General features: G+C 47.8%; 7 protein-coding genes across 7 annotated transcripts; 2 read left to right on the top strand and 5 right to left on the bottom strand.

The window, feature by feature from the left end:
- Positions 1-250: 250 nt before the first annotated feature.
- On the bottom strand, positions 251-2,290 carry PEX2_074360 (flavin monoamine oxidase family protein; the record flags this gene model as incomplete). The annotated part of the gene is made up of 1 exon (XM_016744706.1): positions 251-2,290. One exon carries the CDS (start codon positions 2,288-2,290, stop codon positions 251-253), a length of 2,040 nt encoding a protein of 679 aa, XP_016600626.1.
- Positions 2,291-4,102: 1,812 nt separating this feature from the next.
- PEX2_074350 (uncharacterized protein) lies at positions 4,103-4,501 on the bottom strand (the record flags this gene model as incomplete). Its single annotated transcript, XM_016744705.1, has 1 exon — positions 4,103-4,501. One exon carries the CDS (start codon positions 4,499-4,501, stop codon positions 4,103-4,105), a length of 399 nt encoding a protein of 132 aa, XP_016600625.1.
- Positions 4,502-5,063: 562 nt separating this feature from the next.
- On the bottom strand, positions 5,064-5,634 carry PEX2_074340 (copper transporter family protein; the record flags this gene model as incomplete). Its single annotated transcript, XM_016744704.1, has 2 exons — positions 5,064-5,534; positions 5,587-5,634. 2 exons carry the CDS (start codon positions 5,632-5,634, stop codon positions 5,064-5,066), a joined length of 519 nt encoding a protein of 172 aa, XP_016600624.1.
- A 425-nt stretch (positions 5,635-6,059) lies between these two features.
- PEX2_074330 (ferric reductase family protein) lies at positions 6,060-8,015 on the top strand (the record flags this gene model as incomplete). Its single annotated transcript, XM_016744703.1, has 1 exon — positions 6,060-8,015. One exon carries the CDS (start codon positions 6,060-6,062, stop codon positions 8,013-8,015), a length of 1,956 nt encoding a protein of 651 aa, XP_016600623.1.
- A 796-nt stretch (positions 8,016-8,811) lies between these two features.
- Positions 8,812-10,553, bottom strand: PEX2_074320 (CRAL-TRIO domain-containing protein; the record flags this gene model as incomplete). Its single annotated transcript, XM_016744702.1, has 4 exons — positions 8,812-9,287; positions 9,360-9,459; positions 9,519-9,560; positions 9,612-10,553. 4 exons carry the CDS (start codon positions 10,551-10,553, stop codon positions 8,812-8,814), a joined length of 1,560 nt encoding a protein of 519 aa, XP_016600622.1.
- Positions 10,554-11,502: 949 nt separating this feature from the next.
- Positions 11,503-13,336, bottom strand: PEX2_074310 (uncharacterized protein; the record flags this gene model as incomplete). The annotated part of the gene is made up of 2 exons (XM_016744701.1): positions 11,503-12,837; positions 12,938-13,336. The coding sequence occupies 2 exons, from the start codon at positions 13,334-13,336 to the stop codon at positions 11,503-11,505; spliced, it is 1,734 nt and encodes a 577-aa protein (XP_016600621.1).
- A 172-nt stretch (positions 13,337-13,508) lies between these two features.
- Positions 13,509-15,628, top strand: PEX2_074300 (uncharacterized protein; the record flags this gene model as incomplete). The annotated part of the gene is made up of 3 exons (XM_016744700.1): positions 13,509-14,133; positions 14,797-15,334; positions 15,421-15,628. The coding sequence occupies 3 exons, from the start codon at positions 13,509-13,511 to the stop codon at positions 15,626-15,628; spliced, it is 1,371 nt and encodes a 456-aa protein (XP_016600620.1).
- Positions 15,629-16,069: the final 441 nt, after the last annotated feature.

The following is a 16,069-nucleotide window of genomic DNA, read 5'->3' as shown; positions in this document are numbered from 1 at the left end:
AAGACCTTAAGCGGTATTGTTTTAGTTTGCGGTAGCCGCCGCTGTTAACGTGCCTTTGCTTGTTCTTTTCTGGTGGTCATTTTATATGTTTACAAAGGAGTTGGAAGGATAAACCGCGCAGACGACTTTTCTGTACAACAATAGGATCATTCTCATAAATTGACTTGTCATCTAACGTTATGCATAGCGGATTTCTAATATGTAGCTGCTCCGCTTAAAATACTCTCTATACAACACAAAACCCAGACTCTCACAGCTTAATCCATCTCCCCATCCAAGTCTCAACAATCTCCTTGGCCTCATCAACCAAACCAAGATCAAGCAACAACTGGGTCGTGCCCCGCACAGCCGAATCCAACGCGGAAAAGATCCAAGCATGAGTATAACTAGTATGCTCTCCAATAAAGATGGTCTTAAACTCCGTCTGGTAGTAAGCAGGCAAATACAACTCCTGCTGGCCAATAAGCGGACTAGCCCAAGCACCCGCCTGATGCTGGTCAACCTCCCAGCACTGGCGATTGTAGACACCAGTGAACTGCTCGGCAGCAATCTCGCCATGCACCTCGATCATCGTACGCTGGATCAGTGCAACGTGTTCATCCTCGCTTAGTGCTGCTGTCGACCGAGCTGGAGTTCCCGAGACATATGAGGCCAGAATCACACCCGGTCCGGTAGCGTTCATGTTGAAGGAGGGGTAGCAGACACTCCCGACGCCGGGAACATCGACTGAGCCACATCCACCGAAGATGGGCTCTTCCATGTGCTCCCAGAACCGCGTCTTGTAGAGCAGAGACATCTTGCAGGCGGGGTCATAATTCATGGTCGAGATTGCCCGGCTCAGAAGTGACGAGTACCGGGGTAGATCCCACAGTCGGACCTTACTGAACGGTGTAGCGACGACAGCGTAGTCATATTCTTTTGTTTCTGGCACCATCTGGAATGGATCGTCGCGCCATGCAACGGCCACTTTACCGGATGTCTCGTTGTAGACCAGTCCTGAAACTGTGCGGTTAAGAGTTGTCTTTCCTGCGACGTGAGGGTAGAATGCACGAGGGAGAGACTCTAGACCCTTGTCGATGGTGCGCCATTTTGTGGCTGCGAAATAGACGTCGTCGTAGAGACCATCCCAGATTGGGTTATTGTCTGAGCTGGCGACATAGTCGGTTATGTTGGCGTCGTAGCCCAGTGCGTACTTCAAGTATCCAGCCTCAGACCAGTGGAACATGCCGTCGTCTACGGCTTGTTTGTGGGCTTGGTACATGTTGGTTGCAATCTTGCGGATTGCGTCTCGGTCGTTGGTTTTAGCGTAGCTTTCGAATGCGGATTCCGCCTCTTCAGCGGCGGTTTCATTGGATGAGGGAGCCGTGTAGACTAGGGATGAGTTGGCAGCGACTTGTGCGGCGCTGGGGATTCGCCCGTTGGGGAGACGGTTGCCACCAGAGGCCGCGGGCACATTGGGGCTATGTTGAATAAAGGGGATGAAGTTGACCTGGAGATCTGGCTTATTCTTATTCATCTTGTTGAGGACGTCGGCGAGTTGGAAGACCATGCGGTGATCTTGGATTTCGAGCGTCTCATTCGTGTCAGCATAGGTGATGCTGACTGGGAACCGCATTGGTCCCATCTCCTGGTATTGATACTGGTCGGGAGTGGTGTTGTTGAGGTATTTAGTACGAATGCGACCACCAACTCGGCCGGATGACTCGTAGATGTGCCAGTCGTGAATACCAACAGATTCGAGCAGCAGACTCGTCATCAAACCAGACATTCCACCGCCCAGAATAGCAACAGAGGTATTCTTTGCTTTTGAGACAAATGCTTTGTTGTTCTTCTTTGACTTCATGTACGCCACTCCGTCAAACCACGGTCCCATAGCATCTGCCACATCGGCGATACTCTCGCGCTTCTTGACAGGTGATGAGACCATGATGGGAGAAGAGCGACCCAAAAGCCTCGATCCGGAGAACGCATGCAGACAGTTTGAATGGGGTGCATCAGATGGTGTAGACCAGACGAATCGCTCCGGTTGTGCTTCTCGTTTCACAAACGTGCTCCCGATCTCATGGTGACTCTGTGTCGGATCTTGGATCCCGCATTCCCCGTAGACAAGCTGCAGGTGACCCTCGAACTGCTCGTCCAGGAACTCGACGTGAATGTTGTGCAAAGAGTCGGCGGTTACACCCCCGGGACTGTGGAACCGTATCACCTCGATGTCTCTCGCCGCGACCCCGGCTAGGCTTAAGCCTGATAGACCCAACCCCAAGAGGGTATGTTGTAGATAAACTTTCATCCTTAGTCCGGGCAGGAGTAATGTGAAAATAAGATGTGAGCGCTTGGAGATAGATCCTTCGTTTCCATGCTTGCCGGGCACGTTTTATATATCTTTGTTTTGCTCGCATCCAGTACCTCGGATCTCCGCAATACTAGACCCAGTATCTCGAGTCATCATTATCTTTGAGGGGGTGATTGAATGCAACTCCCTTATCTTGCGGTGACATTGTAGGTGGTGAAGATAGCCACGATGTCAGTATCCACTATGCTGTGTACGGATGCTATATCCTCCCCTGCCGCTTGGTCAGCGTCCATATCATTCATCAATATCAGGCTGTTACGTAAAATCACAGCATGCTAAGGGCCTGCAAGCTTCCATCAGCACCTCAAACCTAGCCAGCTCGAAGTGCGGGGATTATCGAGTCCAGTTGTCACTGGTTGTCCGTTTCTCTTATCAATGCGGTTCCTTCCGACGCTATCCACAGGTTATCTTAGGACCGGGGTGTTGGAGCTAGTCCGGGGTCTGTATATTATTAATCGTGGGGAAGGAAATTCTTTGTAGTCAAGATATGAGTTTGATTTGAATCCACATTCTTCATATTCTTATCAGTTGAATCCATAACGACCCAGGCAGGTACACCCGTCGACAGGTAGGATAAGGAATCGAGCCAATACGCTTGGGCCGGTGAGGCGCGGCTCGGCAGGAGAGTCTTGGCAAGAGTCTTGGCACGCCCTTGGTTTGAATGCCTTCTAGAAAGGCAGAGATACATACCAAGACTGAAGTTCAGGAGTTGAAACTCTTAGATTGGATACCTTATTGGTGGTTATCATCCGGTCCCTCATCTACTATGGGTTGTCTTTCTCTCTCTGCTCCCGAAAACAACCGTTCATATCTTCATGGCTGTTAGTTAATTGGTATATACAGTTTGAGCCTTTGCTTTTGAACATGATAATGACAATAGGGATACTCTCCAATTGGTTTTTTATCGGACCGGACCATTTTGATTTGATCTGTGTTGAGAATCCCAGTTTTTTCTTTATAATTAACGTAACATTAGGCTTCAACGCTAACCCCAATTTGACATGCATTCCGGGGATTTCGACTCCTGCTAAATTGAGATTACCGCCGTCGATGCAGTTTGACAACTTCATCACCAGCTTCTACATAAGAACTGCATCCCCGAATCACACGTTGACATTCTAATTCAGTCTGCTTTCGATCAACTAAAAGTTGACAAATCACGAGATAACAATTTCTTTCTGTTTCTGTTACCAATGAACAAGACATTTTGGAAGCTATAAATATAACTAGCTTCGGTTCCATGTATGAAGAGATTAGACGGTATTTTAATTTAATTTTTACATTGGTAATATTTTATATAGTTCCAATTAATTTGTGAAAGATTCGATTCCTAGATTTACATGCTAATTAGGATACTTCAGTATATTATCTAAAAATCCGTGCTCAATATTCCAGTTGTGCCGCTACATGTGCTGTTCAGTGAGGGCGTTGGGTTACAAAATGGATTCTTCATAGGGGAGGAGACATGAAGAGGAAAGATAACACCAACTAATAACTCCCATGTCAGGAGCTATGACTAGGCTAAGTCTATCCATAAGTGGAATAATCCCACGATTGCTTGGGACATACTTCACCGATATGTAGCCGGAAGGCGCCGGACCCACTCAGCCACTTGCGGGGGAAGGTCGGACCTGATCACATGTTGATACCTGAATGTGTATACGTTTCTGCCTGAATTGTTTTCTACCTTTCATGCACGTTTCAACTACCCAGACAAACGCTGTGACATGACTCAAATTCATTCATCAACTAGAATGGAAGCCTAGCGAGGAGACCTTCCAACCCGATACAAGCGACCTCAGCACAGTCGTCGTAGAAGCACTCAGCCAAAATACCTCGAACATCATCCAAGCCAGTCTGAACACCAAGGCAATCAAATAGGAATTTATAACCCAGAAAGTATCCTCTAGGAAACTCACGCACAATGGCCAGATGCGGAGCCTCTAACACCATCTCCGGGCCAAGTTCCTCCATATCACCTAGAAGGGAATCAAGAAGGTCGAGTTGGTCGCAGACTTCCCAGCAATTGTCCATGCTAAAACCATCGTGCTGTAGGGTGTGTATGAGACTCTTCAATGTGGCTGTAAAGTTTTTGTGGGCATCGTTGAAGCACTGCACAAGTTCCTGGGCACCTTCGGATGAATTCATCTTTTGGATGAAAAAGGAGAGGTGTTACTCCCAAGGTCCTTATAATAAGTGAGTGGTATACGCGAATTTTTGATGGCAATTCCAGGACGTAAAGCTTGATGAATCAGTAAGAAACTGTTCCAACAACGACAGCTCCTAACTATGGACGGAATTATGGCTGTTTAAAACCTCCCAGCCAGCTCTAAGACTCACACTGGAAGGACAATGATCAAAGACATAGAAATCAAAAAAATTCAGAATACTCATTGTTAAGGTTTCCTTTCGCGTGGTTAGGTATATCCTTCGGTCACTCTGAGGGAGAAATTCGTTGTTCTTGATAGTTACTACAGTTGTCCAAGACCAGCAACAAAGGGGGAACATCACAGCATATCCAAGACAACAGCATTGAAAGAAATTTTACTAGAAACATTTGAGCATGATTGAGCGCTTTTCCCTGAATTTTCCAAGACATCGTGTGAGCAAATAATGAAATAGTGGATTATAACCAATTCAAAATTCATGTTGTTTCATATAAAAACGCTAAAAGAGCAGAAAATGTATATACAAAGTTCATATCAAATCGTTAATCACAACATATCGTTGTCTCCTCCAATTTCCGTGTCTCATCCTGCACGTCATCTATTCCCACCGTAACAACCATCCAATCACATAGGAACTTGCCAAGCCCCGCACCAATGGAGATGCAAATAATCACATAGACATTGAAGTACATGGCCAACAACATGGTTATATAAGCGCCTGCAAAAGTGACTGCATGAATCACAGACCTCGTCAACTGCTGCAATGGCGTTGCGCGAAATGTCACGGCTGTTCTCGCAGATTCAAATTTCTTGGCAAACGTGCCGTGCGCGGCTTGGCGCTCAAATTGGCGGGTCAGGAAGTTGTCGTATTCCCGACCAATGCGCCGAAAGAACTCGACTAACACAACGAGCAGAATTGTGCCAATGCAGGTCGCAGCAAACATGCCATTGTTCTTGATCTGCCATCCAGTGGACAGGAAGCAGGCATCGATGGTGTGAAAATTGAACATCATCTGATCTTTGGTTAGCGAATCCACTTGAGTCTCCAATTCTCTTGGCACTCACCGACACCTTGCAGCTGGTCGAGCTGCTGCTGTGGTCCATGCCCTCCATCTTGACTGGTATTCTGGACGTAAGAGGATGAGGAATTTGAAGAAATGGCACGTCCAATATCAGGGCTCGAGGGCCGATGGTCTTATAACCTTGTGGCCTCTCTCCACCTGCGCTAAGGCGAAGTGGAGAAACCCAGCGATGGCGTGGGAGAAATGTGCTCAAATCGCCGCAAATGCGAAATGGCCACTTTAAACTTGCAAATTGGCATTCGCGTCCTGGGAATGAATAAAACCTCGTGGGCTTCTCCCACTGGATCTCACAACCTCTTTTTGCGCTTCGTTATGAACAGATAATCCGACCGGGAGCAGAATTCGGTGTTATTTGATCAACTTGAGCTAAATCGTCGCTCCAAGTCATTGGAACTGAGCTGAGGCTCATACTTGGTCTCCAACATCAGACCACTGCACACGGCAGTTGAAGACATAATGTCGTCCCCAAAGTTGGATGTTCGCCACATCCAGAACATGAGCGCGGCGACATCATTAGAGCCTCATTGGGGATACTATGATCGCGCCCTTCCTTGCACCAACGATCCAGGATCATGTGAGTATCTCGACGTTGTATACGCATCACATGACCTGGGAATGCTATATTCAGGCATTCTATGGTGTGTCATTGGCACAATTTTGCTCCTCTGGGTCGTCCTGAACCAGTTCAATGCGCCAAAGATATCACCAATGCTAGCAGCACCAGAACTAGCCGGGCTATACAAGGTCCGCCGCTCTGTTGCCTCATTAGCTCGGAAATATCTTCTGCCCGATGCGGCTCGGTTTATCTTCGGCCGCACAACACGCCTTCAGGTGCTCACCCTCGCTGTGTTAGCTGGCTACCTCCTCATTTTCAGCTTTGTCGGCATTCTCTACAACACATGGGTCACGCCCGTCTCAAAGATGCCCGGTGTATACAATACCCGCAGCAGCATCGGCCCATGGTCAGACCGCATCGGCACCCTGGCCTACGCCCTCACCCCGCTCTCCGTGCTGCTGAGCAGCCGGGAGTCCTTCCTCTCCCTCATCACTGGCCTACCATACCAGAGCTTCAACTTTCTTCACCGCTGGCTGGGCTACATCATCTTCGTACAAAGCTCCCTGCATACAATCAGCTGGTGCGTCGTCGAGTTGAGATTGTACCAGCCGCAACCCACTGTCGGACTCGAGTGGGTCACTCAGACATACATCGTCTGGGGCATCGTCGCCATGATCCTTCTGCTCCTACTCGTCGTGCTGAGCACACCGTGGGGAATCAGACTTACCGGCTACGAGACCTTCCGCAAACTGCACTATATCCTCGCCATAGTCTACATCGGCGCCTGCTGGGCCCACTGGAAGCAACTCAAGTGCTTCATGTGGCCCTCGTTGATTTTCTGGTTCCTCGATCGAGGAGCTCGTCTCGTTCGCACAGCCCTGCTACACTATCATCCCGACCACTCCGGTACTATCGGCCTCGGCTTCAAGCCCGCCGATGCAACCATCACCCGCTTCCCAGACACAGAACACGGTGATGTCATCCGCCTCGACCTGCACAACAACCAGGACCCCTGGTCCATCGGCCAGCATTACTACCTATCCTTCACGAAGTGTAGTATCTGGCAATCCCACCCCTTCACACCACTCAACCTCCCCACTGTGTCAAAGGGCACAGTCCAACACTCATACATCCTCCGTGCGAAAAGCGGCGAAACGAAAAAGGTCGCCGACCTCGCTGCCACCGGCACACCCACAACACCCATCATCCTGACCGGCGCATATGGCGAGTCCATCACCAGTCACTTGACACCAAGCACCAACATAATCTGCGTTGCCGGCGGGACCGGCATCACCTACGTCCTCCCCGTTCTGCTAGAACTTGCGCAGCAGCAACCCTCCTCAGACCGTAAGGTCGAACTCATCTGGGCGGTCCGCCACACGACGAATACAGAATGGATCGCGGCAGAGCTGGATCTCTTGCAGAAAGCGCGGAATACATTGAACCTCGAGATTCGCATCTTCGCTACACGGGACTCGGGGAGCAAGACGCCCTCGATTGAGAACTCGGATTCGGAAAACTGCAATCTGGCGGTCCCAAAGATTGAAGAGAAGGTCGTGCAGGTCTCGCCTTCTAGGTCAGTCTCTGCGTGCTGTGGATGTGACAAGCCTACTGCTGTAGAGCGCCTTGGGGGTGCTTCAGATGATGTCAATAGACATCCCGACCTTCCGCGGTTGGTCAATGATTTCTTGGCTCAAACAGTGCGCGGCCCAACGAGTGTCTTTGCTAGTGGGCCTGGTGGTATGATTAGTGACCTCCGGGATATTGTTGCGTCTTGTAACTCTGGTGGGAAGGTTTGGAAGGGGCAGGAGAGATTTGATGTTAGTCTTATCTGTGATGATCGGTTGGAGTGGTGAATGGAGTTGAAACGGGCTTGTATATATTGCCCAGGTGGCTGCATTCACGAGTATATACGCATCAGGAGTCATGGATTCAATGTACATATTTATCATAACGAATTCTATGAGTCATCTATGAGTAGCGGAGTAGCGGAAATATGAAACAACATGGCATTAGGATCACAGGTTCTGGTAACCTTCCTTCGGGCCGTCGACGTTGTAGTGAGGGGACTTTCTAGCATGTATTGTAACAATAAATGCGGAAGACCGTCGAACATCTTACATAATGTGTATTCACGCATCAACATATGATGTGACAAGCCCTTCAACTTTCAACTCGCTATCGACAGAAATATAGCTTTTTTCTTAAGTATCAGTGTAAGCACAGATACAGCAAGAAAGGAGCACATTGTAAGCAATAAAAAAAAGATAGCTCCCTTACCCAGTGCCCATGCCTGGGCCACGCCCAACCCATTTTTGGGGGTTGGGTTAGCATGTTTGTTTGTTTGTGTATTTATTTTTGTTTTCATATTCGTGGACAGGCTGCCTGCATGTTTAATCCGTGTTAACCCACTCAGCCACTGGGGGGGAACGTCGGTTAGTAGGAAGGTGTTAACCTGAATCTTATAGAAACTTATATTACCGAAAAGGGAAAGTGGGTTTGTATCACGTGATACTGCCTGGATTTTATGGCTGCGGATCGCATGCTTCCGAATGAGGGAGGTGGGTCCATCACATGTTGATGCCTGAATAAAATGAATGTATCAATTCCTTAGGAACCTGCAGATTCTAACAATACCCAAAAGAAGTATCTCTAATTTGCCTGACCGTTGGTAGTCTCATCTGGACCAAGTCTACCACCAGGCAAAAGCATCCCAGTCCGATCAATGAACGACCGCGCTCGAACATACGGGTCCAATTTCCAATAGTTCACCCGGAACTCATCAATAACAGCATTCCGTCGCGACTTGAGCTCCTCCACTTTCGACACCTCTTCCTTCCCATTAGACTGCGAGCTGGCAGAGATCCACGCTGCTGTGGCACTTATCATCCGGATGCCGATCATCATGCGGTCGTACATGAGCGAGTCGCGCGTCGCGGTGTCTTTCATGACCGCGTTCTCGTTTTTCACGGGCTCCTCGTACTTATAGGTCCAGTTCTCGTCGCCGGAGAATTCTTTGGGGATTTTGTTGCGCGGAATAAACTTGTCTAGGTCGGCGATTGATCGGGTGAAATGCACTTTCGATGCGACGACGGGGTCCATCCAGCCATGGATGAGTTTCCAGATACCTGATTGGTAAAATAAGACGTTATAAGTATTCTGGCAATGAAAAGCGATGTTTTCCTAGTGGAATGACTAACCGGAGAAAATCCAGGGTGCGTTATGGATGAGCAGTTGGCCCAGAGACTCGGGGTAGTTCGCTTCGAAGCATTTGAGGATGAACTTAACTGGTGGGTATTCCTGTCACGAATATTAGAGTAAGTCTAGGTATCTCGATCTAGCTGCACTATGTGTCTTACCATGTTGGACAACCCGAATCCTGTCAAGTCGAAGACAATTGTCTGTGAATATATCAGCGCGATTCAACATCTCAAGATTCTAGTTGAACATACGCCCGTTTCAACCGGAGGAGCCACGATCAGTCTCACTGACTCAATGCAATGAACAATATAACGCTCGAGGGCTTCTTCACTCTGGGCACCTGGCTTGTGAATCTTCACTCTCACATAGATAACAGGTCGACCATCCCTGTCGAAGCTATGAAGGAAGCTTTTTCCTGTCTTGAGTTGGTTGGTAAAGTCGGCACTTTGCTTCTTCTCCTTCGGGGTAGCTTTGGGATTACGGGATTGCTCCAAAGCATATTCCTCTCCCCGGGGTAGAATCTCTTCGTCAACCTCCATTTCCTTCCTCCACAGGATGTTCGACGCCATCATCGAGAATGCCTTTCCAACGTCCCATTTCCTAGCGCGCAAGAACCGGAGCAATAAGCTATCAGGGTTTTCCTGCTTGATCATCTTTAAGATCGCAAAGCACATTTCCTGGGGCGTCAGCGTGGAAAGGATATTTTCCATGGACTTAATCTCTGCATCCTGTACGCCCAGCTCTCGGAGTTGCGAGAAAATGGAGGAGAAGTGTGCCGGCGTGACTTTTCGGTTGGCCATTTCTGAAATGATAGTCTCTTTGGCATTTTCATTCATGAGGGAGTCCACTTTGTCGAGTGATTTCTGCTCTTTATTGTCCGTCTCGTTTTTCGCAGTGGCTTCCCCGTTTGTCTCGCCGCCTGCTTCCGCCGGTGCGGTCCCATTCGAGGTCTCTCCATCGGCGCCTTGGCCCTTCAGTGCGCTGATAATAGCCTCCACGGTCGGCTCGCTGATCTTGTCCAGAGCAGCAAACAACTTGCTGGAGGAGCCCTTTGGAATCGGGACCTCATACACAGCTGACAAGACATTCGCAACAGAGGTCAAAATGATGATCCAGAATTCAATCACCTTTGCTTCCTGGTCAGGAGTAAGGTTGCCGAGGTGCCCGGAAATTGGTTGGGAGGTAGGAGACATGGCATGAATCGTGGGTAGAGTACAGAGTTGACTTGGGGAAATCAACTTGCATTTTAGTCGCAAACCCACTGACGATGCGTTCTTGTTCAATGCATTCAATGCTGACAGGTCCACATGAATCGAATGGCTGCCTCGGTCATCCCCCGGATTCACACGCGAATTCAAAATGAGTACCTCGGTGTTTGAATTTGGTCGATCGTTCTATTGAAATGTGGATGCTGGTACCTTGACTCTTGACTTTTGTGGGGGGATCTTGAAACGGCCTCCATGAACAGATGCGCATGGACCCTCTGAGGGGAAGCGGGGGGTGACGATCCCTCATATTGCGGAGAAGATCGTCGCTCTGGGGGGTTCAATTCCTCTCAATTTTGAGCTTTGAATACGTGGAGACGCAAGATCTTAGCGGACGGCGACTCTATTTTACCGCATTTGTACATGGCTCTAATCCAAATTGGGTATTCAGGATGTTAAAAGTGTATAGATACTTTGGTTGTACCAACCGCTCTCATTCCTCGCTACCCTCGGTTATTCTCTAGTAAATTCTGATTGAGAATATTCATATGTATTCTAAATCTTGCAATAGAAGAAATATAATAAACGATCTTACTAAAAGAGGGAATGACGCAACCCAACTTTTGTTACAGGATTCCTGTTCTGCGCGCCAACTCTACTCCTCACGCTCCAGCTTAGGCAACTTTCAATGTCAATGCATCCACTTCGGAGGTTATAACTCAAAGCTCCCCCTAATTAATATTGTGCTTGTTATGATTGATTTTACACTAAAAAAGACAGCAATTCCCTGCAGTCGTTGAAGTTGGTTGAAAAAGGCATTTGCTAAGAGACCGCGGTCCAGTATGACGTGACTGATGTCTCGTGACCTGTGCCAACAATATCTCTGTGAAATAACATATTATGATATGAGTAGGGATTTAGGTCACTAGATCCCACTTTATGCCATTCTATATTCTAATTGAAAGGCCCTCGAATTCCCCTCGAAGTAGTCATAATCCTTAAGGAGAGGGGCCACAATTGTGTCAAACACCGACTCATCAAAGTAAGGATCCTCAAAGCCATCACCTTTACTTCGAGACCAATACAAACACTCTTTGACAACGTCTCCATAATTTGACCCACTTTCCCAGTATACCGTTCGCAGCAATCTCGTTACCGTGTTGAGCATAGACGTGTCCTCCGAGGACTCTCCATCCTCAGGCCGACGCAGTGTTGATATCGCCTTTCCCAGGGACAACTCTATCAAGGCTAATGCTAGGGGAAACAACGTTTTATTCGAGTGTCCATTGGAGTCTTGACCATTGTGCACTCGGTGAGGAAACCTATTTGTGTCTGTTTCGGGTACATCCAGACCTGTGCGCAGAAGGTATGGACGTTCGTAGTGTAAGTTTTGAGATTCCTTGCCACAGAGGAAAAAAATATCTTTTGTTCCCCAGTGCTGCTGAAGCCAGGTTCCATGTAGCTCGAGAAGGCTGCACGCGAGTTGTGTTGCAAGGTAGAGTCTGTCTCGGCGGCTCAACTCCCCTGGGCTTTGGATTGAGGAATCGGGGGTGGATGGAGAGCCAATAAGGGTTTCTTGTAAAGAACGGAGATTCGTTTCATCTTGAATAGTCCGAACTAGGCTCATGTAGTAGCCAGCCTCTGTGGCCTTATTTCCGAAGATGTAATCAATGGATTTGGAACTAGAATTCGGCGGTGTTATGTTAACCTGATCAAATGCACAGCATAGAGCGGCGCTGGCGCTGGGTGCACCCAGAGCTGTTGGTATTGACTGGACACTTTCCAGAAATTTTGTTTTTGGTAGTTCAAAATTTACTTTGGATTCCCGTCCTGGGGTGCAGTCTTGTGAATTGCAGGGCAATTGGGCACTTTGATCAGTTTGCACTCTAACTTCGTGCCAACGCCTTCGGTCACTCGTGGATGAGCAGTTCTCCGGAGGGGATGTAATCATATAAAAGCTGGTGGCTTGGGGTGCAAGGTGGATGTCATCTGTGCTGTCCATGTAATGTGCGTTGAGCTGAAGAGCAACGAAGTGTGCATTCTGACATGAACATTTCCAGCCTTTCTGGCCATTTCCAAGGATACTATAGAGAGCCTTTGCATGCGCCCTCTTTTCGCGGCATCGTTTGAGGTTTCTTCTGCGCCGCGCTGGTTTCTTGAGAGATGATTCCCGATGTTGGGATTGCTCGCTTATAATTTTCAAGATCTGATTTGTCTTGTCTATCTTTTCCAATAGATCTTCGTATATCGCCGTGTTGAAGATTTTCCGAAACTTTAGCGCGTTCAGAGGATTTATTGATATTGCCTGGAGGTAGAGAAGACTCGGTTTTAGTGACCTTATCGCTTTAAGGGTATTTCCACGCGCGACTCACGCTGCGGTAATCTCCTGTCTCCAACCCGAGCTTTTTGGAAAGATCTTCCAGTAAACGACATAGTGCTCGCACTGTACCAGTAAATGGGACATAGTCCCGGTTGAGCTTTTGTGTCAGTCGGCTTTGGAATGTTGGGTCTTTCCACCCGGGGCCTCTGGGGTTCTTGATCAAGTCAGACTTTTGATCATGATCGTCGACCACACCATCCAAACAAAGCTCCAAAGTGTTAACCATCATGGAATACTGGGCACTCAATCCGCTCGAAAAGTCTTCGAGCTGCCATTTGTAGCGTCGGACGGCCTTGATCTTTTCGATTCCCCGTGCATAATTATCTAACTGGTTCACAAGCAAAGGTAGGATAGCCAGAGCCACACCTGTTGCCTCTATTCCTGTGACCATGACTGAGTGACAATACCAAAAGAAGCCAGATAGAGGGGGAAACACAAAATCCAGAGGGGTGAGATTGTCCTTTGTGTCTTACCCCACCTTCAGCCTCACCTTTAGTCATTCTACCTGCTTCTCTACGCCTTTGGCTTATCTTCTTTTGTCTAGATTTCATCGCCATCACGCCATGGCCCCGAATATTGCAACTGTTCTCAATGACTGTCTGAAGGAGTTCACTGAATCCACCAACTCGGGCGCTCTTACGCGATACGAAAATGAAGTCTCCAAGCATCGCTGGCTAGATGAGCTGGGACGACTTCGGGTATGGGCAGGAAACATTGGGGCTCATCAGACCGGTCAATCGTCGCTGGATTATCGGCTTCGAGATGCTTCGCACCTGAAGGATGAAACAGTCAAACTTTTGCAGCGATTGCTAAGGCTACTTCGAGACCTGGCCGACGTCATAGAAGATGAAAACCAAGTTGAAGATGAAAACGATGCGATTTTCTTTGAGGATAGCGAGCTAGAGCTTGAGGACAATGATATGACAGACATCCAGATGCTTTTTCAAAGCTTGCGAAACACTATCAACCTCCTATTCCAGATGTCAATGGCCATTCGCCGACCCGCCGACCATGATCGTCTTCTCGGCGTGAAAATCAAAGATGAATCATATTTTGAATTATGGGCCCAGAAACACATTTCCCACAAATTTCCAAATGCCAAGAATTCTATAATTCCTCGCCTCAGCGCTGCCATGGCGAGGCAGAAGGCAGTTCTGAAATATTTTGCAAGACATCGAGCAAAGCTTGGTAAGGGTCTATCTAATGATGGGGATACAGGTACACAGCTATCAGAAACAGTGGCCACGGAGGTGGTATTAGCAGAAGACCACCTCCAGTTCCTTGAAACTAATTCCACCTCCGGCATTTCCGAAACTTCCTATGCCCCCAGCATATTCACGTCCAATGAATCTCTCTCCTTTCCGAATCCACCAAAGAAATCTGCCGATGAAAACCCATTCGAGTGTCCATATTGTTGTCTGGTTATCAAAATCAAGGGCAAGAAAGACTGGGCTCGTCACGTCTTTCGGGACTTAATGCCATATGTCTGCATATCGAGCGAGTGCAGTACACCATCGAAGCTATATGAAAGTCGTCGAAAGTGGTATGATCACATGTGTCAGTCGCACTCTCTTCTAGCCGATCTGCAGAGTGGTTCCAACTGTCCTCTGTGCCAAGTGCCACTTCATCCGCCAATGACTTTTGATCGACATGTTGGACATCATATGGAACAACTTGCGTTGTTTGTCCTCCCACGCACAACTTCAAGCGAAGAAGCTTCTTCCGGAACAGCATCCAATGCTACATTTTTGGCAGCGTTCGGAGATGAAAGCACACCTAGTACTGCTTTAGCCAAGGGGCTTTCTCAAATAGTAGATGAGACCAATCTTCATGATGAATCTTCTTACCTAGAAGGTTGGCCATCGGATATAGACTATGTACCACCTGGTGCTATGGCACCAAAGCTTCCACCCTCGTCCTTCAGTCAAATTAAGGGGACACCTGATAGCTTCTCTGTTTTTTCTTGGGCAAAATCCTGGGAGAAAAATTTTGGTACTTGTCAACACTTTCCTCAGCGCGCAGTCGGGAATGCTAACCCAGAAGGTTTAGGTCATAGTCCTAATTCCAAAAGCCAGGCACACGAAAACTTTCCTTGGGAGAGCGGGGAAAAGGCCAATGAATATAGCAGCCACTCATTTGGCATTGATGGTGATACGAGGGACCAAGAAAGCACTATTCTGGGAGCTTCCAATACTTGGACGACCCATGCAGAACACTTAAATGTGACATCTAATGAAGATCCGCATGATGGAATGCTAGTCAATTTACTATCACTCAATGCCTTCGATGGCCGGCAGGTTAAGCTTCCTGGGACTACATCCCATGGGAACGATCAAACCGACGACCTAGAAGGCGGATCGTCATCCCTTGATGGAAAGAAGAAAGCCTGGTAAGTTTTCCAACAATAAAAAATAAATGCTTGGATAAATCGCGCCGATTTGAGAAGACTTTTCTAAAGACAGTCTCATGAGGTAGTGACAATTCTGAGTCTCATCGAGACACTTTTATCGGTCACCTTCAGGGGGTGCATGATGTGCCACGTCCATTCCTGTGTCCCGTTCAAGAATGCGGTAAAGCTCACGACCGCATGGCCAATATGACAGAACATCTCTTCCGGGTACATAACATAAAGAAAAAAAATGGAACTTCCGGACAATTGGAAAGTCATAAGGCCGGCTCCTGATATGTCAGAAAATGAAAGGGGCCATGTGACCATCGAGCAAACGCCTTCTCATCGGATTTTTGACGGTCTTTGGACAGTCCCTCAAACGTGGATACTTTTGGCAATAACTCCGCCGAATTTGATACACCATTTACCCAACGAGATGAGGAGGAGTTCAAATATGTAAGATGGCCAACTACGCCATAACTGGTTTTCCCATAATAAAAGTTGACCCGATACCTCACCGCCGGTTTTTTCTTATCTGCTAATTACCAACTCGGTATAACACCTTTCAATCTGCTCTCCGCTTGTACAAGAATAGCCGGCCGCAGTTGCGGCCTTGTGATGTCTTTTTAGTTGGTATTTTAGATGGTATCTTTTCGATGTCTTTTCAGGTCTATGTGAAGGTGGCAAAAGAAAGCATACTTTGTGGAACGAAGTTTTCTATGTATAACCTGTGAT

Source organism: Penicillium expansum (assembly GCF_000769745.1).
Source record: "Penicillium expansum strain MD-8 chromosome Unknown contig258, whole genome shotgun sequence".
Lineage (NCBI taxonomy): Eukaryota > Fungi > Ascomycota > Eurotiomycetes > Eurotiales > Aspergillaceae > Penicillium > Penicillium expansum.
This window is presented reverse-complemented; position numbering and strand designations above follow the sequence as displayed.